This window comes from Panicum hallii, chromosome 4 (genome assembly GCF_002211085.1).
Source record: "Panicum hallii strain FIL2 chromosome 4, PHallii_v3.1, whole genome shotgun sequence".
In the NCBI taxonomy this organism is placed as follows: Eukaryota; Viridiplantae; Streptophyta; class Magnoliopsida; order Poales; family Poaceae; genus Panicum; species Panicum hallii.
This window is the reverse complement of record NC_038045.1, coordinates 29,465,791-29,491,278: the sequence shown is the minus strand read 5'-3', so window position 1 is coordinate 29,491,278 and position 25,488 is coordinate 29,465,791. Positions and strand designations below refer to the sequence as shown.

The 25,488-nt window shown below is 46.6% G+C and overlaps 1 protein-coding gene across 1 annotated transcript; it reads left to right on the top strand.

The window, feature by feature from the left end:
- The first annotated feature begins 4,580 nt into the window (after positions 1 to 4,580).
- On the top strand, positions 4,581 to 5,402 carry LOC112890431. Its single transcript, XM_025957321.1, has one exon. It carries the CDS (start codon positions 4,581 to 4,583, stop codon positions 5,400 to 5,402), a length of 822 nt encoding a protein of 273 aa, XP_025813106.1.
- The last annotated feature ends 20,086 nt before the right edge of the window (positions 5,403 to 25,488 follow it).

The window sequence follows — 25,488 nt, the reverse complement described above, 5'->3', positions numbered from 1 at the left end:
TACTGCGGGGTATATATACTCATCCTCAACGTGCATATCCAATATCAAAGTTTGGAATCATTAGAGGCTACAACTTTTTTCGGTGATTACCTTAATTCATATCTCATATTGGCCATACACAAGGTAGTATCGTAATACTACTGCGGGATCTACACTACCATATAGTGACAATCCTTAATGTGCGTATCCAATTTTGAATACGAATTAAACAAGGTCTACACCAACATGGTGATTACTCCTAGTAACCACCTCTACTAGTATAACATATATGAGTGGAGTTGTGATCACGTCAAACTATGCCTATAGAAATGAGTCTATTGTCTACTTCTGCGTGGTCTACGCTATTTAGGTGACTACCTTTCATGTGTTCAAACACTAGTGTTAGGGCACTAGTACAGGATGATAGAGACTATATCTTGGTGGTGAGTACTACTCAGCTTCGCATCGTCTATTCATTGTAGAATAGAGTTCAAAATAATAGCTGTTACTTTTTGTCACTTGTCAATTATTGGATAGTACACTTATAATCACCTTGGTTAAGAAATATGCACATCAGTATTTTATGCTATGTAATTTACAATCCAAGTAAATTAATTAGATACATGATCAACTCATGTAGGACATGACAAATGTTTTCACAATGGATTTTTTTCCCAAACTCGTATGGAATGGGGATTAATTCTCTAGTACATGCACTAGATATCAATGATATTATTGGGATGCTCATGACACCATTGTCACCATAGCTCTACCCAAAAGAAGTGCCAACCCATTCCTAAAATAACCACACATGCAACATAGTGTGTTCCGTCTACTCAAATTATTTTAAAAAAGATGAGTATTCAAAGGAGAAGGTCCATAAACTTTTGCAATTTTCATTTAGAATTGCTAATGAAGAATGTAATATTGCCTAAATATAAGCAATTGTTCACTTAGTCATTTATCATGATTTTAAGCTAAATGGTAATTTACAAAGCAATGAATTTCTAAAACACGTATGTCAATAATGGCAAGTCTCACATTTGTCCAAAGATGTGGTTGTACGGCTTACATGCATACCAAATTAAATATTTGGTTGAAGCATTCCTCCAATCCATTGAAGATAGTCAAGTTTAAGGGGATAAGTTTGAAGTTCATTTCAACAAATGAGACCCACAAAAATCTCCATATTATCCTGGAATTAACATTAGTTGAATATTATACTACTACACGTAGTATATTGTCCATCATAGATATCATGTAATTATACATGATATTCATAACTTGTATGAGTTAAAATTCATTTGGGATCCAACCAGATAAAAAGGAATTTTTTTAGTGGAGCACCACACCGCTAATTAACATGGGGATCATACTCTCCTTACGGGTATTCAATACCGCGATATATTTTTCATGATATCCATTTATATGATTTCATATTGAAATCTTATACTAAGGGTGATGATGAAATATCAGCACTCAACTTGGTACAATGGTTTGGTACAATGGATAGAAAAACTAAATACTCATAAAATTAAATTCTTTTTCATATCATTTGGGGTGTATTATGCATACATCAATCCCATATTACATGTTGCGTACAAAATAATTTTTCAGTCTTAATTAAATAAAGACTTGACATGATAGTCTTGGTCATTCTGCAGAAGGAATGATAAGAAAAATTATTTTTAATTTTATTGGTCATAGATTATATTCCCGGAATCCTCAGATTCTATATGCATTGCATGTGTTACAAGGGGAATTATTTTGAGGTCCTCTTACCTTAAAATTTGAAATACTAAGCCACCCAATTTCATGACTGTATTCATGACAAGCATATGGCCTAATTTAGCCTTTAAACGAACATTTAGGTAATCAAGAATGCTTAGTGACACATTTGAAAATTGTTCCACATGTGTACTTTACTCATAAGTTACCACAATTTTACTAAATTTATTTGCCCGTATTTTTTCAATATTTGTGCACATAAATTTAGGAACTGGGTCAATAGAACACCCTAACTTCATCATCGGGGGAAATGAGATACAATTCTATAGGATGGATATTTTCACAAGCTATATTGTTGGTTCCATCAAATCAATTATACAAAGCCTACAAATTGTCGACATATACTCTTATCAAAATTGTCATAAGTTGGATCCAGACCAAAAGTCCTAAGCAGAGTGTCAAAACACTCAAATCGGTCAAATCAAAGGTGAAAATTAGGGAGAAGTGTTCTCATTCAATTGGGAGAAGTATTCAGGATATTGATAACTTCTCATATTGCATTCTTTACAAAAGCTAGGTGGTGAAATAGCGAGAACTTGTAGTACGTGGTTTCACGCAGAGAGTGAACAACATACCCGCATGATATGTGTGAAAATTATGTCCCATATTCAGATTATTGGCAAAATAAATGAATTTGATAGATTCAGATGTAGAATGGATTTTGTTTTCTGAATCGAACTGGAAGTCGCAACATATATTGTGTATAACTCAAGTCATGGAGACTTGAAAAGGTTGAGTTGATTGTGGTACAACTAACTAAGTGAGTATTTTTCATACAAGGATTACTCTAATTATTATGATTGCATATGTGTGTCTATAAATAAATTCCTAAGTGGATTTTATCATCTCAACACACAAACAAGCAAGCAATCATTTTATGGCGGATTTTGAGATGAAATTTTGGTAAAACTAAACTATAGTTAAGTCTACAACTTAAGTATGTGCATCAGTTTACCAATATAGAATTAATATTGTACATCAATATCTAAACATATTGTAAAGTCATATCCATCAACACTTATAGTCAGACAATCCCTAAAGATTGATTATTTTTCATAAAGACTGTGGGATAACATCCTTAGTATCATTAAAGAGCTTATATATGTATCCTACAAATTGCAACAGGTCCAATACTGCATTTGTAGATATTTTGCTATAGCTCAAAATAGCACAACTCAATAACTCCATATAGGTGGGAGTCAAAGAGGACATCCACAGATATGAAATGGTATAAAAAGGTTTCGATCTATTATGAATAAATCATGATGTGATAAAAGTGGGATACCAAGACACTGGCTTACTAATCCTCATATTGCTAGACTATTGACTGATGCTATGGTAGTAAAATTTTTCATCGGAGTTATGAAAATAAATTGTAATGGTAACTTTACCTATCATTTTGAAGCATTATTTGAATATGCATAACTTCACTGAATGATTAATTGTGATTTCTTCTAATCATTTAGATTATCTACAAGGATACTATGACTTGTATTGCTTGGATGATAAAAGGTTATACAAAAGCAGTATTATTAAAATATTGCTAAACTTCTTGCAAAATTAGATTATGAGATAATCTCATGAGATTCAATCACAAAGTTATCACCAACCACTACATTCTAGAAATATAATTTTGAAATTGGTATACAACAACTTTATTTTTGCAAGGTTTAGGTGGAGACTCTCCTTAAGTTATAACCTATTCAAACATCATATTGTACTCTTTTTCCCTATATGAGTTTTTTCTCACAACAGTTTCTCATAAAGGTTTAATTGAGGCAATATCAATAGAAAAAATATGTCATATCTCCTATTTTCCCTACGGGAGTTTTTAAAGGTGGTATTCAGAACATATTGCATGTCATATCTTTTATTTTTCTACAAGGATTTTTAAGAAGGTATCAAAGACATTATTCCTCCTCATATTTTTGCATTGGGTTTTGGGGGAGGTTATTCGTATATGGTCCACATATCATATTATTGGTCTCCAAACTTGCTTATGATTTTCTCCTTTCGAGGTTTTCTCATATGAGTTTGCGATGAGATAATAATCTATATATGCTATATCATTGTCTCCTATTTTCCTACTGAGTTTTAAAGGAGTTTAATAGCGTATAAATATACAATTTGGTTTCCCCTCAAATTTTCTACTGGATTTTTGGAGGACTTTTTTCCAAATAATAATCGAGGATGATTGAATAAAGATTACATGAAGCATACAAGGAGCTAATTGATCAAGAGAGAGTGTTAGAATTAAGTTTATATATGGTCAATTAATTTGCACCTCTTCATAGAGAGACACCTCTTAGTAGATAGGTATGACCTTTCATGAAGGGGCGTAAATCTCCAAGGGACATGTCCTTTGGACACACCTTTCATCATATATAACTATGTAATCACAGTGTTCATTCAATAAATCAATGAATCATTTGTTTATTCCATTCTGCTCTTTACTTTCTACTTTTAACACTAACAACGATTGACTTGAACTTGAAAAGTTGAAGGTGGTTTAGGTTAGAAACTCAAGATGACGACAATGGTTCGAATTGCATCTGTACTGTGTACTACTATATAGAGTGAATTGAACGCCCAAGCAGTATCTGTGTAATGCGATGTTTTCTAAATTCCCGTGGAATGTGAAATTTCAGACAATTTTCAAAATGGCCTTTAGGACGAGGCTTCAGAATCGAACCTCGTCCGTATTTGATTCATGGACATATGGAACTCCGACAGCAAGTCCCGGTCCCGAGTACGTCTCGCAAGACTACATAAGCACATGTTTTCATCTTCATCATCGTCTGGTTGCATGCATCATGGGTATTTGCCTGGGCAAGCAGCAACCATTGCCGCTCTGGATGGACCTCCCGGTGGAGCTCGCTGGCCTCATCCTGTGCCGACTGCTATCGCCCACGGACCGGCTCCGCTTCATAGCCATCTGCCGCCAGTGGTGCCTCACCGCGAAGCAGCAGCATCCGTTGCCACTGGCACTGCCGTGGCTCCGCTTAAACTACGACACCTTCCAAAGCCTCCCCGACGGTCAGCTGCGTCACTACTGCATGTCCCTGGGATTTTTCTCACCGGTCTGCATCTCTGACGGCTGGCTGCTCTGCCTACGGTCTAGTTCCGGTCCTGATGATGAGCTATTCTTGACGAATCCTTTCACTAAAGACACCATTAAGCTGCTCGTACCTGACAATTGCGTAAGTTCACTCGGTGGGTTCCTCGCTATGTCCCGATTGCACAAGATGATAGTTTGCCGAGGTGACCTCATCACCGCGATCTTCTTCGGCGGCTATGTTTGCTTCTACCGGCCGGGCACTCCCTCATGGCAGGTATGTCCACATGATCTTCGCGGTGAATGGTACAAAGACATCGCCTTCCACCATGGCAAGGTCTACGTGCTTACTACCAAGGAGGACCTTTTCGCCTTCGAGGCCGGCGACAGCGAAGCAGCGGAGGTGTCTAGGGCATCCCATGTCGAGCATAAGATCAGGGCCGTACATCAGCTACAGCCTCCGGCGGCGAATCTTGAGAAGCTTTTGGCCAAACGCTACCTCTTCACATCGTCTGCCAAGCTGTTGATGGTTGAATTGATCGACCACGGTGTTCCTTTTCAACGTATCCTTGGTCCCTGAATCATTTAGAGAAGTGAAGGTATTTGAGGCAGAACTGACCACGGGCCAGTGGGTGCAAGTGAAAAAATTAGATGATGGCCAAGCTTTGTTTGTCAGCAGAGGCTGCTCCAAGGCGATTCCGTTGTCAGGTCATGATCCTGGATTTCAAGGGAATCGTGTGTACTTTCTGGTGTTATTTCTGTGGATCGACTACCGCACGATTGGATCAGGTGACTTTTCTTTAACATGAGTACTGGTAGATCAAATCGAGTAGAGATAGCGAGAGGGAGAAAGGAGAAGGGCACTGGTGGTCATATGTGACATCCCAGAAAAATTTACCAGAGAAATCATACGCCGAAAATATCTTTTTCAGAAACCTTTTTGTCGAAGCCCTAATTCCCCGGAACCCCGAGCCGACACCCGAATCCGACCGCCGTGACCTCCCCCTTTTTCTCCTCGCGCAGCGTGCGAACGTCGCGCGCGCGTGGCCGACCAGCCGCGGTCGCCGCCGCGAATATCGCCGGCGCGCGTCACCTTTCTTTCTCCCTTTCCCTTTTTCCTTCCACCATTTCTTCTTTTCCTTTTTCTTTTTCCCATTTTTCCTTTCTCCTCCTCTTTTCTATTTTCCTCCTATTTTCTTTTTCCTCTTCTTCTCCTTTTCCCTCCCTTTTCTTTCTTCCCTTTTTCCTTTTCCTTTCTTTCTTTCTTCTCTCCCCCTCCTCCCTTCTCTCTCTCCTTCCTTTCCCCTTGCTGCGCACCCGAGCGCCACCCTGGCCGTGCGCCTGCTCTGCCCATGCCGCGCGCGAATCCCTGCCCCGGTACGCCCCCAGGCACGCGCAACGCGTGACCGCGCGCCACGCCGTGCCCCTGGCCCGCGCCTCGCCGCGCCGTGCGCGCACGTGCGTGCCCTCCCCCGCGCGCGGCCGCGCCGCCCGTCGCCTACCGCACCGCCCGCCGCTGTTTCCCCTGCCGCACCCCGCGCGCGCGCTCGCCACTATGGCCGCACAGCCCCTCTCCCACGTGCGATGCCTCGGCGCCCTCGCCACACCACGACGGCCGCCCTCGCCAAACGCCATTAATGGCGCCCGCCGAGCTCGGTGACCGGCGACCGCACGGCCCCGCCTCTCCACCGCCTCGTGCGCCTATAAAAGGGGCCGAGGAGCACCCCCGGCGCCCCCACAACCTACAACGCCACCTAGCCCCTCGCCTCCCCAAGCCCCGGCGCCGCCTCGCCGAGCCACCAAAGCCGCCGCCGCCGCTCCCGTCGTCCGGCCTCCTCACGCCGCCCTGGCCCGAGGTGAGGCCGGGAATCAAACCCCCTCCTCTTCCCCTCCCTTTTCCCCCATCCCGGGCCACCATCGAGCCCTGGGCCGCCGGGGACGGCCGGCGCAGGAGCTTCCTCCCCCCTCCTCTGTTTCCCGTGGGGAGAGGAGGAAGAAGGGGCATTTTGCCCAAAGCCCCCCCTTTCCCTGTATTCCCTACAAACCCCCCCCCCCTATGCGTCACCTTGCATAAAAGCCCTCCACCTTTATTTAATTCAAGGAACTAGCCCCCACCACGTGAACTTAATATCAAATAAACCCCTACCTCTTTCTAACGTGCCCCAAACGTTTCTAGAATTGATGACCAAGTCCTTTCCACACCATATCTACTTACAAATAGGCCCTCGGACCCTCATTTAGACCCTAACACCCCGTTAACTTATCATTTTATGTACCAAACGATCTCCGATTAACCCGAAACTTTACCACGCCCTTTATAGTATAGTTCTAACCATGCCATTAAGAAACCACCCAAAAATATTACCCCTATCTCCATAACTAAATTATTTCCGATTCAAGCTCAACGATAAAAGCTTATAGTTCTTTCGCTTGACTGTATGCCCGTTTGTTTGCGTCGTAGGACACGGAGTGAACGAGGAAGGTCCCGAGTGTGATCAAGCGAATGAGGACCAGTTCTGCGACCCCGAACCCGAGGGACAGTGCTTCGATCAGGACCTCCCGCAAGGATTTGATGATGGCAAGTTTAATCCCACCCTTTGATGCATGTTTCTGTCCTAGTTTTACAAACACAACCCAGTGGCCTGTTTTATAAAATTGCATGGTTTTGCTTGCTGAAAACATGGTAGGATAGCCACCCTTGTTTATGATAACCATACCTTGACCACCTGGTTTTATAAAGAAAGTGTGTGTGTGTGTGGGAAGGGATAAAAATGTGGTTTTGAAAAGACGAGTCAGACGGGATGGATGGCATTTCTGTGTGAATTGCCGTTGGTGTGCTCGTACCTGTGTGGTTGAGCGAGGAAGAGAGATATCCATCTTGTCACCCCTAAGGACCGAGTTGATGTGTCATCTCACCTAGCTTCCTGTCGTGCAAACCACTTGACTGTTGTATGGGCAACGGCTTAGCATAAATCCCACTAGTTAGTCTGATAGCCATCAGGAGAGCTGAGAGCAACGGGTGATCAAGGAGAAGGGATAAGCTCTATGTGACTTATGCCCCGGTTAAACCTCGGAGATAGGTCGAATGACCCCTTGATGGATCTCGTGGTGGCTAATCAGGTCTAGCTAAGGTGGGTAATGGCTTTGTTGGGATCTGCACCGACACTAAGGTGATCGTGCTGTGGTACCCCACCTGTGGGTAAAGTTGCACACCTCTGCAGAGTTAAAATCTATTCGAATAGCCGTGCCCACGGTATTGGGCAAGTTATGGTGTGGTCACATAACTAGTGTTTTTCTCTCTGGGAATGATTGGACTGGTGTGGGTTGTTTGGAAAGTGTCCGGCAGTTGTGCTGTGTGCTACGGCGGACGGGGAGTCCGGTAGCAGCTTAAAACTTGGATCCTGTGTGGATCAACATCATGTGCTCCTTGGTACTAGAAAACTTGATTTGAAACTGTTTTTTTTAACGAACCTTTGCATACAATTGAGTTTTCCGCAAATGAACAATAACCTTATCCTTGGATTGTCCTGTGCATTGATTTCTGTTATACCCCCTCCGTGGGTGCGGTTGGACTTGCTGAGTACGTTTGTACTCACCCCATTCTTATTTCTTACAGCAGAGGATCCAGACTACCTCCCCGAAGACGTCGAGTAGGGTTTCGTCCTGCACCCAGTCTTGCCTATGGTTAAGGCCACCGCTGGAGTTCCGCATGGCGCAAGACTCTGATGACCCCCTTTTCGTAGCTAGTGTAGTAGTGTGGGTTTTAGTCATAATCCTCGCGATAGTGGCGCTTCACTGCCCATTACCGCGTAGAGTTGTACGGTGATGTACCATCTGATGTAATAAAAGTGTTATCAGCCTCCTGGGACTGATAAAGCATTACTTTTAAGTCTTCCCTGATGGGGGGACGCTTCAGGTGGTATCAGAGCTGTAGGCTGCCGTAGGACGTGACCCTAGAAGCGAGACCCTTTTTCAGGCCCGAGGACTTGTTCTGACTTAGCTCTTTTCCTGCACAAACACTCACCACTGGTCCTTGCCCTGTTCCAGATGGCTGACAATGGATGGGTTGACGGAGTCTGCCACGCAGAGCCCGGCCTTCCTAAGTTGTTAATACTCAGCCTGGAACGCATCGGAGTTATGGAACCACCAAAGTACGCCTACCGAGAATACACCTCCAAGGGCACCCTTCGGTGCGACATGATGGTCTTTGTGGGAAAAAGCACCTGCTACCCTGATGTGGACCCCTGGTTCATCTCCACCTCTGGCTTTCGCTTCCCTGACTCCTACCGAAAGGCCGCCCGTAAAGCCCTGCGACGACTGCGTGTGATCTACAAGCACCACCTTCAGCGGACTCCTATGGGATTTTTCCCACCTACTGAAGGAAGAGGACGCACTTGGATTGCCCGGATGAGAGGACTCGGAAGAGAAGAAGAAGACCTAGAAGATACGGTCTCCCACCTATCCATCTACCTTACCGGCTTGGATGAACTCTACCGTGAATAGGCGGCACAACTAAAGCAGCAAATCCATAGGATAGAAAAGGCAACCCAGGAACTGGAAGAACAACAGATAAGAGCTGCACACGCCGAGTATTCCTTAGCCGCCCTCCAAGCCCAGATGCAGGAATACGAAAACCGCAGAGAAATAAGTGGATGGATAGAGGAAGAAGAGGAACCCGAGGAAACCCATTGGGATAAAGGTACTCAGACCGAAGATGAGGTGATGGATCGGTGCCTCCCAATAAAGAAGCGCCCTATCAGAATCGGGGAAGAATCCCCATGATAGGAGTAGCACTCCAAGATAGGACCCTACCCTAATAACCACGTATCCATGGAAACTGTACCCCCATGTTGCAATAATAAATGTTATCTACTCCCTTTTGTACCTGTGCAAGATTGTTTACCCTGTCCTTGTTTCAGATGGCTGAGGAAGGATGGACCCAGAGCAATTGCCAAGATGCACTGGCTTTCCCAGCCATTTGATCAACGCCCTGGAAAGCCTTGGCGTTACGGAACGCCCAAGGTACTACAGCAGAGAGTACGAACACCATGGTACCCTCTGCTGCAGGGTGATCCTGGTCATCGCCAGGAGCAGCCGCTACCCCGACATCTAGCCATGGCGAGTGACTGCCACAGGGTTTAGGCACCAGGACACCTACCCCTTGACCGTCAGAAAAGCACTCCGTTATTTATGCCGGATTTTTGAAAGACACCTCGCCCCCACACCGGTGAGGTTCTTCCCGCCGGCCATCAGAACCCCAGTTTGGGAAGCACGCATGAGAAGTTGGAACGACGTCACCATGAAGAAGGCCCTCTGTACCAAGTGGCTACTTATCTAGCCGCCTTGGACCAACTCTTCGATGAGCAAGCCAACCTCCTGAGGGAGCAAACCCATCGAGCTGAGCAAGCAGAGCTCGCAGTAAGGCTGCAGCAGATCCGAGCAGCCCAAGCCGAGGCAAGAGCCGCAGCTGCGGTCAGCAGCGAAGCAGTCGCCCAAGAGAGCCTCAGGCAGGCCCGAGACCGGCGTATGCAAGAATGGATCCGAAGTGGGACACCAGTCCCGGCAATTGGAGAAGACCATGTTTTACTCGGGACACCCGTCATAGGATGGGGACCACTCTTTGGAAATCACCAGCCCCATCCGAGAACCCTGAAGGTTCTGCTACCGCCGTGTTAAGAGATGGTGCTGCACAACCTTTGGCAAATGGAAATCCAGAGGACGGCGAGCAAGGATTACTCACACTCCCCGCCCCAGAGGAAGGCACGCCCCGCGAGTAAAATAACCGACGCCACCCTAGTGTTGTGTCCCCAGCCGCTTTTGTTTAAGTCTTGCCCTTAGGCCTGACCCTAGACGAGTAGTACGAGACCTAGTCTTACCCCCAAGCTGTACCCCCTTGCAGTAATGAAGTTGTTTGTGCTTGTTGTTTGTGATGTTGTGTGCTGGTTTGTTGTGTGCTGCTTGTTTATGTGACTACTGGCAGAAGGTAGATTCTTCCTTATATACAAATTAAACAACTTAAACATCACATAATCGTAACCCCACTCTACCCAATCAATAGATGGCTCCCCGGAGCGTCGCGAGGGCCTCCCGTAGCCGGAACCCCGCAGCCGCTGGTGCCGAAGAGCAGCCTGTTGGACAAAATCTTCCTCAGGGAGAACAGGAAGTAAGCCAGAACTGAGGAGAAAATCAAGGAGGAGAGCAACTACCACCACCCCGACCCCTCGGAGACCTGGCACAGATAATCCACAACCAGACCCTCATACTGGAAACACTGGCCAATGCCCTCGTTAACCGGCAACCACGAGGGCAGAACATGAATGACAAGCTGACAGCCTTTCTGAGGACCAAGCCGCCCAGCTTTGCCGGATCCTGCAACCCTTTGGATGCAGACGACTGGTTACGAGTAATTCAGAGGAAACTCGAACCGTTTGAATGCCAGGACCGATACAAAGTCCTTCTAGCAGCCCACCAACTCACCGTAACAGCATTAGCCTGGTGGGAAAATTATTGTGCCGCAGCCGAGGATGCCTCTACCATCACTTGGGAGGAATTCGTGAAGGAGTTCCGCCGCTATCACATCCCTTCGGCCACCATGAAGCGCAAGGCGGATGAATTCCGCGCACTGCAGCAAGGAAGCATGACGGTGGAAGAGTACATCCACCGGTTCATAGAGTTGGCCCGATATGCGCCGGAGGAAGTGAACGACGATGACAAGAAACAAGACATGTTCAAGAAGGGATTAAACCCAGAACTCCGGACCTTGCTTACCCCTCAGATCTATCCTGACTTCAACACCCTGATGAACAAGGCTATCCTTACGGAAAGGGCCAAAACCGAAGAGAGGAAGGATAACAAACGCAAATTCCTGGAAAGTAAGGCCTGCCAACAGGACCATTTTCAAAAGCCGAGGAACTTCAGCTACACTGCACCAAGGTCCCAGGCCCCAATGCAGTATAGGACTCAGTCTCAAGTGACAGGACCACGGGCCCCTGACACACAGCCTAGGAGCCAGAGTACCATGAGGGCCCCGCAGAGTAATGCAAGCCTGGTCGCCTCCGACAACAACAATGTTAGGGGCTATTTCAACTGCCGTGAGACAGGACATTTCATTGCCAATTGCCCTTACGCCAAGAATAAGCCGGCTACATCAGCCTTCTCCAACACGGTGAATGGATCCAGACCAGCCCTGACCGGTGCCAACCGAGTACCCATCCGCAACAATGACAACAGTCAGCAGACGAAGCAGCCCCAGCAATCGTTTGGACGAGCCCGCGTCAATCACATCGACGCGCAGGAGGCTCAAGGAGCTCAAGGCGTAGTGCTCGGTGAGTACCTAGTCAACTCAGCTCTGGCAACAGTATTATTTGATTCTGGAGCATCGCACTCATTCATATCCTCAAGTTTTGTGGAACAACACCGAATACCTACAGTACTACTAAAAACACCCCTATTAACCCGGACGCCTGGAGGCGACATCAAATGTCAACTAGGTTGTCCACGGGTAAGGATCAATTTAAGTGGGGTAGAATTTCTAGCAGACCTGGTAGTACTTAAGGCTAGAGGAATAGACGTGATCCTTGGAATGGATTGGTTAAGCCAACACAATGATCTCATAGGCTGTACTGACAAAGTGGTACACCTAACAAACCCTGAAGGAGTACAAGTAATCTGCCATACCCGGGAAAGTGAGTTTAACCCAATGGTGTTAGCATGGAAGCCAAGCCCTTAGAAGGAGTCCTTGTAGTAAACGAATACCCAGATGTTTTTCCCGAAGAACTTCCCGGTATGGCCCCGGACAGGGATATAGAGTTCGTCATAGACCTTATCCCTGGAACCTCCCCTATAGCCAAGAGACCCTATAGGATGGCGGCCTCTGAGTTGACGGAACTAAAGAAGCAACTAGAAGAACTGCAATGAATTGGCTTCATCAGACCAAGCTCGTCGCCCTGGGGAGCCCCGGTTCTGTTTGTCAAGAAGAAAGATGGGAGTATGAGGTTGTGTGTAGATTACCGAGCACTGAACGAGGTTACCATTAAGAATAAGTATGATCTTTTCGATCAGCTAAAAAAAGCCAAGTACTTTTCCAAGATCGATCTAAGGTCAGGATATTTTCAGCTCAAGATTAGGGAAAGCGACATCCCTAAGACAGCTTTTGTCACCCGTTACGGGCAGTTCGAGTTCACCGTAATGTCCTTCGGACTAACCAATGCCCCTGCCTACTTTATGAACCTCATGAATAAAGTATTTATGGACGAGCTGGATAAGTTTATCGTAGTCTTTATCGACAACATACTTATCTACTCCAAGAGTATTCAGTAACATGAGCAACATCTGCAGGTAGTATTGGAAAAGCTGATAATACATAGGCTATATGCCAAGTTTAGCAAATGTGAATTCTGGCTGGAGAGAGTAGCTTTCCTTGGCCACATTCTGACCGTGGAAGGCATAGCAGTGGACCCAGAGAAGGTCGAAGCAGTTTCCAAATGGCAGCGACCGACTAATGTTAGTGAAATCAGAAGTTTTCTTGGATTAGCTGGGTACTATCGGAGATTTATTGAGGGATTCTCCAAGATAGCCCGACCCATGACGGAACTTCTTAAGAAGGAAAAGAAGTTCGCCTGGACAGAATCTTGTGAAAAAAGTTTTCAAGAATTAAAGCAAAGGTTGACAACCGCCCCAGTACTGACCCTGCCGGACATTCATCGGGATTTTGTTATTTATTGTGACGCATCCCGACAAGGATTAGGGTGTGTGCTGATGCAAGACGGGAAGGTCGTTGCATATGCTTCCCACCAACTCAGGACTTATGAGCAGAACTATCCGACCCATGATCTAGAATTCGCAGCCGTAGTGCATGCCCTTAAGATTTGGAGACATTACTTGATTGGAAATAAGTGTGAAATTTACACCGACCATAAGAGTCTGAAGTATATCTTCACCCAGCCAGATTTGAACTTAAGGCAAAGAAGATGGTTGGAGTTGGTTAAGGACTACAATCTGGAAATCCATTATCACCCCGGGAAAGCAAACGTGGTAGCCGATGCCCTAAGTCGGAAATCCTATGGGCCCAAAGATGACCATCTACGCGAGGAAATAGCATGATTAAATGTGCACATTGTTCCTCGAGGTTCCAGCCATGTGCTGAACGTCCAACCAACACTAGAGGAAAGAATTAGAGAGGCTCAAAGCTCGGATCAGGAGTTAATAAAGATATGTAAACAAACTGGAGAAAACAAAGCACCGGGTTTCAGAGTAGACGATAAGGGAACGTTATGGTACGAGAATAGGATTTGTGTACCCCAGAATGGAGACTTCCGGCGGATAATCATGGACGAAGCCCATAACTCGGCCTACTCCATCCACCTAGGATCCACCAAAATGTATATGGACATAAGGCAAAAATATTGGTGGAATGGAATGAAGGCGGATATTGCACGATTTGTGGCTCGTTGTGATACTTGTCAAAGGATCAAGGCCGAACATCAAAAGCCAGCAGGATTATTGCAACCCCTACCCTTTTCGGTTTGGAAATGGGATGAGATAGGAATAGACTTTGTAGTGGGTCTACCTAGAACACAGAAGGGACACAATTCCATATGGGTAATAGTGGACCGACTCACTAAATCGGCTCATTTCATACCCGTACGAACTAATTACGGTGGAGAAAAGCTGGCAAAGCTTTATGTGGAGAACATAGTAAAGTTACATGGAGTGCCTAGCAGAATTGTCTCAGATAGAGGAACCCAATTCACCTCTAGGTTTTGGAAAAGCCTACATAAAGCCATGGGCACCAAGTTAGATTTCAGCTCCGCATACCACCCACAGACGGATGGTCAAACCGAAAGGGTAAATCAGGTTATGGAAGATATGCTGAGAGCATGCGTCCTGACCTATGGAAATGATTGGGAGCAGAGTCTACCCTATGCAGAATTCTCGTACAACAATAGTTACCAAGCCAGCTTGGGCATGTCGCCATTCGAAGCTCTCTATGGAAGGAAGTGCAAAACTCCTCTAATTTGGTCAGAAGTTGGAGAACGTGCCCTAGTAGGACCCGCACTCGTAAAAGAAGCAGAAGAAAAAGTAGCGGAGATCCGCGAGAAATTGAAAGCAGCGCAGTCCCGACAGAAGAGCTACGCAGACAAGAAGAGGCGGGAAATAAGTTTCAACCCAGGAGATTTTGTTTATCTCAAGGTCTCACCCATTCGGGGAACGCGGAGATTTCATGTACAAGGAAAATTGGCCCCTCGATACATTGGACCGTATCGAGTTCTGAAGAAAGTCGGAGCAGTGGCATACCGACTGGAGTTATCGGAAGAAATGTCGGATATACACCTAGTGTTTCATGTCTCGCAATTAAGAAGGTGTTTGAGAGTACCCGAGGAAGAACACGTGCCGGTGGAAACAATAGATCTGCAGCCCGATCTGCGATACCAGGAGATACCGGTCAAGATTTTGGACACGTTCACTAGGAGGACAAGGAATTCCGAAGTACAAATCTGTAGAGTTCAGTGGAGCAGACATGGAGTAGAAGAAGCGACATGGGAACGCGAAGATGCACTAAAGGAGTTTCCCCATCTGTTTAGGAACCAGCCGAATCTCGAGGATGAGATTCATTTTAAGTGGGGTAGGTTTGTGACATCCCGGAAAAATTTACCGGAGAAATCATACGCCGAAAATATCTTTTTCAGAAACCTTTTTGTCGAAGCCCTAATTCCCCGGAACCCCGAGCCGACACCCGAATCCGACCGCCGTCACCTCCCCCTTTTTCTCCTCGCGCAGCGTGCGAACGTCGCGCGTGCGTGGCCGACCAGCCGCGGTCGCCGCCGCGAATATCGCCGGCGTGCGTCACCTTTCTTTCTCCCTTTCCCTTTTTCCTTCCACCATTTCTTCTTTTCCTTTTTCTGTTTCCCATTTTTCCTTTCTCCTCCTCTTTTCTATTTTCCTCCTATTTTCTTTTTCCTCTTCTTCTCCTTTTCCCTCCCTTTTCTTTCTTCCCTTTTTCCTTTTCCTTTCTTTCTTTCTTCTCTCCCCCTCCTCCCTTCTCTCTCTCCTTCCTTTCCCCTTGCCGCGCACCCGAGCGCCGCCCTGGCCGTGCGCCTGCTCTGCCCACGCGGTGCGCGAATCCCTGCCCCGGTACGCCCCCAGGCACGCGCAATGCGTGACTGCGCGCCACGCCGTGCCCCTGGCCCGCGCCTTACCGCGCCGTGCGCGCACGCGTGTGCCCTCCCCTGCGCGCGGCCGCGCCGCCCGTCGCCTACGGCACCGCCCGCCGCTGTTTCCCCTGCCGCACCCCGCGCGCGCGCTCACCACTGTGGCCGCACAGCCCCTCCCCACGTGCGATGCCTCGGCGCCCTCGCCACACCACGACGGCCGCGAGCGGCCAAACGCCATTAATGGCGCCCGCCGAGCTCAGTGACCGGCCACCGCACGGCCCCGCCTCTCCACCGCCTCGTGCGCCTATAAAAGGGGCCGAGGAGCACCCCCGGCGCCCCCACAACCTACAACGCCACCTAGCCCCTCGCCTCCCCAAGCCCCGGCGCCGCCTCGCCGAGCCACCAAAGCCGCCGCCGCCGCTCCCGTCGTCCGGCCTCCTCACGCCTCCCCGGTTCGAGGTGAGGCCGGGAATCAAACCCCCTCCTCTTCCCCTCCCTTTTCCCCCATCCCGGGCCACCATCGAGCCCTGGGCCGCCGGGGACGGCTGGCACAGGAGCTTCCTCCCCCCTCCTCTATTTCCCATGGGGAGAGGAGGAAGAAGGGGCATTTTGCCCAAAGCCCCCCCTTCCCTGTATTCCCTACAAAACCCCCCCCTATGTGTCACCTTGCATAAAAGCCCTCCACCTTTATTTAATTCAAGGAACTAGCCCCCACCACGTGAACTTAATATCAAATAAACCCCTACCTCTTTCTAACGTGCCCCAAACATTTCTAGAATTGATGACCAAGTCCTTTCCACACCATATCTACTTACAAATAGGCCCTCGGACCCTCGTTTAGACCCTAACACCCCGTTAACTTATCATTTTATGTACCAAACGATCTCCGATTAACCTGAAACTTTACCACGCCCTTTCTAGTATAGTTCTAACCATGCCATTAAGAAACCACCCAAAAATATTACCCCTATCTCCATAACTAAATTATTTCCGATTCAAGCTCAACGATAAAAGCTTATAGTTCTTTCGCTTGCCTGTATGCCCGTTTGTTTGCGTCGTAGGACACGGAGTGAACGAGGAAGGTCCCGAGTGTGATCAAGCGAATGAGGACCAGTTCTGCGACCCCGAACCCGAGGGACAGTGCTTCGATCAGGACCTCCCGCAAGGATTTGATGATGGCAAGTTCAATCCCGCCCTTTGATGCATGTTTCTATCCTAGTTTTAAAAACACAACCCAGTGGCCTGTTTTATAAAATTGCATGGTTTTGCTTGCTGAAAACATGGTAGGATAGCCACTCTTGTTTGTGATAACCATACCTTGACCACCTGGTTTTATAAAGAAAGTGTGTGTGTGTGTGTGGGAAGGGATAAAAATGTGGTTTTGAAAAGACGAGTCAGACGGGATGGATGGCATTTTTGTGTGAATTGCTGTTGGTGTGCTCGTACCTGTGTGGTTGAGCGAGGAAGGGAGATATCCATCTTGTCACCCCTAAGGACCGAATTGATGTGTCATCTCACCTAGCTTCCTGTCGTGCAAACCACTTGACCGTTGTATGGGCAACGGCTTAGCGTAAATTCCACTAGTTAGTCTGATAGCCATCAGGAGAGCTGAGAGCAACGGGTGATCAAGGAGAAGGGATAAGCTCTGTGTGACTTATGACCCGGTTAAACCTCGGAGATAGGTCGAATGACCCCTTGATGGATCCTGTGGTGGCTAATCAGGTCTAGCTAAGGTGGGTAATGGCTTTGTTGGGATCTGCACCGACACTAAGGTGATCGTGCTGTGGTACCCCACCTGTGGGTAAAGTTGCACACCTCTGCAGAGTTAAAATCTATTCGAATAGCCGTGCCCACGGTATTGGGCAAGTTATGGTGTGGTCACATAACTAGTGTTTTTCTCTCTGGGAATGATTGGACTGGTGTGGGTTGTTTGGAAAGTGTCCGGCAGTTGTGCTGTGTGCTACGACGGACGGGGAGTCCGGTAGCAGCTTAAAACTTGGATCCTGTGTGGATCAACGTCATGTGCTCCTTGGTACTAGAAAACTTGATTTGAAATTTTTTTTAATGAACCTTTGCATACAACTGAGTTTTCCGCAAATGAACCATAACCTTATCCTTGGATTGTCCTGTGCATTGATTTCTATTATACCCCCTCCGTGGGTGCGGTTGGACTTGCTGAGTATGTTTGTACTCACCCCATTCTTATTTCTTACAGCAGAGGATCCAGACTACCTCCCCGAAGACGTCGAGTAGGGTTTCGTCCTGCACCCAGTCTTGCCTATGGTTAAGGCCACCGCTGGAGTTCCGCATGGCGCAAGACTCTAATGACCCCCTTTTCGTAGCTAGTGTAGTAGTGTGGGTTTTAGTCATAATCCTCACGATAGTGGCGCTTCACTGCCCATTACCGCGTAGAGTTGTACGGTGATGTACCATCTGATGTAATAAAAGTGTTATCAGCCTCCTGGGACTGATAAAGTATTACTTTTAAGTCTTCCCTGATGGGGGGATGCTTCATCATACCGTCGTGGCTCTGCATCGCGGGAGCAGCAGAGGAACCTGCCATCATCTCGGGTGGCGGTGACGCTTGAGGTGGTCGAGGCTCGGTGCTGGTCTCGGCGTCCTTCGGGTCGCCACTGGCTCTGCCCCGGCACGGCGGTGGAGTGCGGGGATGATATGGCGGCGTCGATGACGGCTGCGGTGAGTCTTGCCGCCGCTACTGCGCTTCCACTAGATCGGCTAGGGTTCAGGATTATCGGTGGGGCAGCGGCGGAACGGTGAACCTCATCGCTTCTGCCGCTGGCCCCCACCTTCTCTTTATAGTGCAGTGCGACGGGGGCCCACCAACCATGAACGGGTTGGAGCGCCCCCGATCAGGGTGCATGTGAGAGGAGGCCCATCGGGCCTATTGGGGTCCGAGTGGGTCTCTGGGAGATCAATCCAAAATTCTCCCCCTTGATCTCACTCTATACGTTTCTTTTTCTTTCCATTTACTTTTTCTCGTTTCATCATAGATTTGTGCATAGAGCATGCCTCATCATCACGGTCATCTGCCAATAGACTTAACAGCTACAATACACGCCTACATTCAGAAACAGATTCTTTAATCTTTTGGGCCCTTATAGTCCAGAGATCACAGGCTATCCCTTAGCCCCATGCCGGCTACGTGTTCCTTGAACAGGCTAGGTGGTAAACCTTTTGTTAATGGATCCGCAAGCATCTTCACCTGCCCCGTAGCCTCATAACATGCAACAAACTCGGCATACATTGTGGACGATGTAGTGACGGTTTGTTTGCAACTCTTCCACGATATTGCTCCTCCGGTGAGGGTGAACACATACCCAGACGTGGATTTTCTGTCATCTTCTGCATAATCAGAGTCTGAGTATCCTACTATACGTAGGGATTCTATTTTTCTGTATGTCAACATGAGGCCTTTTGTTCCTTGCAAATAGCGCAGAACTTTCTTTACTAATTTCCAATGTTCTGGTCCTGGATTACTCTGGAATCTGCCAAGCAACCCGGTAACACAAGCTATATCAGGGCGTGTGCACACTTGTGCATACTGTAAGCTTCCCACAGCTGAAGCATATGGTACCATCTTCATCTGATCAATTTCATATTGATTCTTGGGACATTGAAAGTTCCCATATCTGTCGCCCTTAACTATAGGTGCAGGTGAGGCACTGCATTTATGCATACTGAATTTCTTTAGGACCTTTTCTATGTATGTCTTTTGGGACAGTCCTAATAACCCTTTCACTCTGTCTCATGAATCTCGATTCCTAAAATGAATCTCGCTTCACCAAGATCATTCATCTCAAAATGTGAGGACAAGAAACTTTTCGTTTCCAGTAGCAGACTGACATCACTACTCACCAGTAGGATGTCATCCACATACAGGATTAGAAAGATATACTTCCCGTTCTTGAACTTTGCGTAAACACAATTGTCCTCAACATTTCTTTAAACCAAAGTTGTTTTATTGTTTTATCAAACTTCAAGTACCACTATCTTGAAGCTTGCTTTAGCCCATAAATTGATTTCTTTAGACGGCATCCCAACTTTTCTTTACCTTCCGTGACAAAACCTTTCGGCTGTGCTATGTAGACGGTTTCATCTAGATCCCCATTTAGGAATGCTGTCTTCACATCTATCTGATGTAATTCTAGGTCATAATGAGCCACAAGGGCCATTATAATTCTGATGGAATCTTTACATGAGACTGGAGAAAATATCTCATTGTAATCAATCCCTTCTCTTTGTGTGTAGCCTTTTGCCACGAGTCGTGCTTTAAATTTATCTATATTGCCTTGGGAGTCATATTTGGTTTTGTAGACCCATTTGCAGCCTACTGTCTTGGCTCCTTTAGGAATTTTCTCTAAGTCCCAAACTTCATTTGTACTCATCGATTTGATTTCATCTTCCATGGCATCAAGCCATTTGGATGAATATTAACTTCTCATGGCTTCTTCAAATGAGGTGGGATCATCCTCCATTTGAACTTCTTCGCTATTATAGACTTCATAGTCATCACGAATAGTGGACTTCCTTGTTCTTTGAGGTCTCCCATAGGCTTGAGCCTGCGGTGCCTCATCTATTTGGGGCTGCTGTTGCTCCCCCTCATGTGTGGCAACAGGTTCTTCAGGAACCTGATGGACAGGTTCCACATTCTCATTCATTGTTGCCACAGGAGAAGCCACTGCAGGTGTTGGCATTGCAGTGACTTACACTGGTGGTGTAGTTATGGCAGGCAGCGAGAAGAAAGGTTCTTGAATCACAGGATTGGGTGCATACACCCATTTCTCCTCAAGACCAATCTTACTAACTGTCCCACTCCCCCGGATCATTTCATCTTCAAGGAAGACAGCGTGTCTCGTTTCTACAAATTTTGTGAATCTGTCTGGGCAGTAGAAACGAAAACCCTTTGACCTTTCTGGGTAGCCAATAAAATGGCAAGATACTATTTTGGGATCTAGTTTCCCAATAGTCGGGTTAAATACTTTTGCCTCAGCAGAACTCCCCCACACCCGCAGGTGATTCATTGAGGGTACTCTTCCTGTCCACATCTCATACGGTGTTTTCGGCACCGATTTACTGGGAACTCTGTTGAGAACATGAATGGCCGTTTTCAAAGCCTCCATCCATAAACTCACTGGCAATGTAGAATAGCTGATCATACTTCGCACCATATCCATCAGGGTACGGTTACGTCTTTTAGCCACTCCGTTCTGCTGAGGTTCGCCCGGCATTGAATACTGGGCAACTATGCCTTGCTCCATCAGGAACTTTGCAAAAGGTCCTGAAACTTGACCATATGGGGTATGTCGACCGTAGTATTCCCCTCCACGATCGGATCTTATGACTTTAATCTTTAAATCATGTTAATTTTCTACTTCAGCCTTGAATATTTTAAATTTATCCAAAGCTTCAGATCTTTCTTTAATTGGATAAATGTATCCATAGCAGGAATAATCATCTGTGAATGTTATGAACGAGTTATAACCATCCACACTATTTACATTGAATGGACCACATATGTCTATGTGAATTATCTCTAATACACCTGTGCTCCTTTTGGCACTTTTCTTTATATTCTTTACGAATTTTCCTTTTATGCATTAGATGCATTGTTCTAGGTCAGAGAACTCTAATGGAGGAAGAATCTCATTTTAACTAGTCTTTCTATTCTCCCCCTCGAAATATGGCCTAAACGACAGTGCCATAATTTTGGCGACGCATCATGAGTTCTTTTTCGTTTTCTATTCGCGACTGTAGATGAGAATACATTCGTGTTGTCATCGCATACAGAATTCACACTTTCACGCAATGATAACAAATAAAGATCGTTTCTTCTGAATGCAATGGAAATAACTGTATCATTACATTCTATCAAACACCTGCCATCTCCAAAAAGACAGGTATAACCATCATTGTCTAGGTGAGACACACTAATTAAGTTCCTTTGTAAAGAGGGTACATATAAAACATCTCTAAGAATCATAATGAAGCCAGTGTCGAGCTCCAAGTGAACATCACCCACTGCTTCAACATTGGCCTGGGCTCCGTTGGCAACTTTAATTTGCCTTTCGCTTCTTTGAGTGGTTCTCGTCGAACGGAATCCCTGCAATAAATTTGCAACATGAATAGTTGCTCCTAAATCAATCCACCAAGTGGTTTTGGAATAATCTATATACAGGGATTCATTCACAAACGAAATAATGTTCTCACCTTTCTTAGCCATGATCATCTTAAGTACTTGTGACAGTCTTTCTTGTAATGTACCCTTTCCTTGCAGTAGAAACACTGATCCTTCTCTACTAGAGCCTGTCCATCTTGAGGTCTGTGCTGAAGCTGCTGAGAGCCTTTTCCTTTAGAGGAGGAGGAGGAAAGATTGCCTTTGAAGTTGGCATTCCTTTTCCTGTTCACATAGTTGAGAGATCCGCTATTGGCGGACTTTATGCTCTCCTCCTCCTGGACACACATCGCGATGGTCTTTTCTACATCCCAAGTGTCTGGTTGGGTGTTATAGTTGACAACCAAAGTGTCAAACTCTTTGGGCAACGAAGCAAAGACCAAATGGACAATGTGATCCTCCTTGAAGGCAATGTCCAATGATTTAAGCTTGTTGTTCTGGTTGACCATACGATGGATGTGCTCTCTGATGCCACCTCCATTGTATCTTTCTGAAACCAGTTGTTTGATCAACTTGGTAGCATAAGTCTTTGAAGAACCAGTGTACTAGTTTTTTATCTTTTCAAGGTACTCTGTGATAGTGGCACAGTCCGGTATTGAGCCCATAATTGCAGGCTCAATAGTGTTCTTTACCACTGCCAAGCATTTCTTGTTGGCAGGGACCCACTTAGCATAAAGCTTCTCATAATCTGCTTTTGCTTTCTTATAAGAAAGCTCTGTTTGCTTCCAAGAAGCATCTGTGTCTATGTCCCCCCTCACAGGAATCACAGGCTCTGTGGGAGTTGGTGTAGCTAGGACCCGGTCCAGTTCACCCATGATGAAGTACAGGTCTAGTTTTCTGTACCATTCATGGTAGTTGTCTCCCTTTAAGACAGGAATATCATTGATGAAAAACATCATTGATAACCCTTCTGAAAAATATTCATGAGTAATGAGAATAATAAAATAAATTCTAACATATTGTTGCATATTTTAAAATCAACGTTGGTCAGAATTTAAAACATGCAATACCTTTTGTATTAAGTCGAAATCACTGTTGGGCAGAATTAGAATTAATACATGAAAAATATCTATCTGAAAATTGCAATATTGTTATTGTCAATGTTGGTCAGAAAATAACAATATTACAATGCAAAATAATCTATGTGTCTTGAAATTTTAAATTCTCCCGTTGGTTCAAATTTAAATAACAAGACATGCAATCATCGGAAAAGTAATCTATTTAATCTTTGCAGCGGAAAAATAAATTCTATCAAATTTGAATTTGAAATGCATCAAATTCTCTGAAATTCTATTGAAAATGTGCTTCTGAAAAAGAAAAAACAATCAAATATGCATCTCTGGAATTCGGCCCGATCGGCTTTTTTGTGCGTGGCGGCCTAGATGGAAAAATGGGCCCCCGCACGCGGCGGCCCGTAGCAACGGCCCATTAAGGCCGGCCTGCGAGCGTACGCGTGCCGCATCGGTGCGAAGCCAACCTGGGCCTGGGCCGTCATTTTGTCGTCCCGCCTGGGCCGAAAGAAGCCCGATACGGCACGGCGCGATCTCGGCCGTCGAACGACGATGGACGGTCGTGCGCGCGTCTCGGCGGATCAAAACCACGGCGTCGACCGACCCCCGTGAACCCTAGCTCATTCGAGTCCTTCCCCGGCGCCTCAGTCTTCTCCACCCGTACCAGCGAGCGAGAGTGGCGGCGACAGGCGGTGTGCGGCGCCACGGTGAGCCCCCTCGCCGGCGCGCGCGTCCACCGCAAGGTGAGCGCACCGCCGTCGAGCGGCATCACCGTGGTGCCCGGAGCCAGTGAGTAGCTCGACGGCGGCTCGCGCGGCCTCTGTCCACGCTCGTCCCATGGCCTCGCGAGGTCGGGTCGACGTGTCGGCGTCCCGAACACGTCGACGGTGGACGCCGCAAGGAGAGAAGAGGTAGGTCCTCCCCTTTTTTGCCATCCTCTTTTCTGTTGGGCTAGGGTTAGGGTTCCTGTGGAGTCTCTGTTTTGCTCTCTGTGATCTTCCCAATCTCTAATCAACGCGTGTAGGATTAGGCATCTGATACCAATGTTATTTCTGTGGATCGACTACCGCACGATTGGATCGGTGACTTTTCTTTAACATGAGTACTGGTAGATCAAATCAAGTAGAGATAGCGAGAGGGAGAAAGGAGAAGGGCACTGGTGGTCATACCATCGTGGCTTTGCATCGCGGGAGCAGCAGAGGAACCTGCCATCGTCTCGGGTGGCAGTGACGCTTGAGGTGGTCGCGGCTCGTTGCTGGTCTCGGTGTCCTTCGGGTCGCCACCGGCTCTGCCCCGGCATGGCGGTGGAGTGCGGGGACGATGTGGCGGCGTCGATGATGGCTGCGATGAGTCTTTCCGCCGCTACTGCGCTTCCACTAGATCGGCTAGGGTTCGGGATTATCGGTGGGGCGGCGACAGAATAGTAAACCTCGTCGCTCGTGCCGCTGGCCCCCACCTTCTCTTTATAGCGTAGTGCGATGGGGTCCACCAGCCATGAACGGGCTGGAGCGCCCCCGATCAGGGCGTGTGTGAGAGGAGGCCCATCGGGCCCGTTAGGGTCCGAGTGGGTCTCTGGGAGATCAATCCAACATCTAGGCGTTGATTTGTTAACCTTTTGCTCTGAGATCAAGACTGCTGATACTGCCAACTATTTTTTCTATGACATGAGTGCCGGTACAAGCAGTGCGGTCTACTTGAACCGGGGAGGAGACACTAGGGATGTGTATATGGAGGAATGGTTCTTTCCATCAACGTGAGTAAAAAACTGGAGGATTGTTCTTTCCATCAATGTGAGTTCAATGTTCAATTTGCATCCTAGTGCTGATGCAGTAGCACATACTCTGTTGAATGAATTGGTGGGAGCTTTTTACCAACTTCTATGTTAGATGTGTTCGTTTACAAGGCTCATGCTGACTGTTTTCAGCACAACAAAACAGATGAACTTTTACTGCTACAAAGAAACGTTCATATACATTGGATGACTTGTTTGTCACAGATTTTATAGAACCGTAAAAGTATATTTTCTTCCACATTGGTAACACTAGATAGCGAGATAATTTATTATCTCTGTCATGTATGTATCTAGCTGTCTCATCGGACTTATATTTGACAGAACAAAATAACCTTTGTAAATATGGAGTGTGTGTCAGGCTCATTCCTTGAACCGTTCAAGGTACATACTCATCAACATTTTAAATCTCATATACACACCACAGTACCACACTCAATACCATGGTCTCGCACGGCTCCACTACGAGTCAGGATGCAGGTGGGTTGGCATTGGTTGACCCATACCTTGATCCATTGTAC

Bases quoted from the DNA above. Each gene is read 5' to 3' on its own strand.
- LOC112890431 (XM_025957321.1), top strand. From the start codon at position 4,581: ATGGGTATTTGCCTGGGCAAGCAGCAACCATTGCCGCTCTGGATGGAC.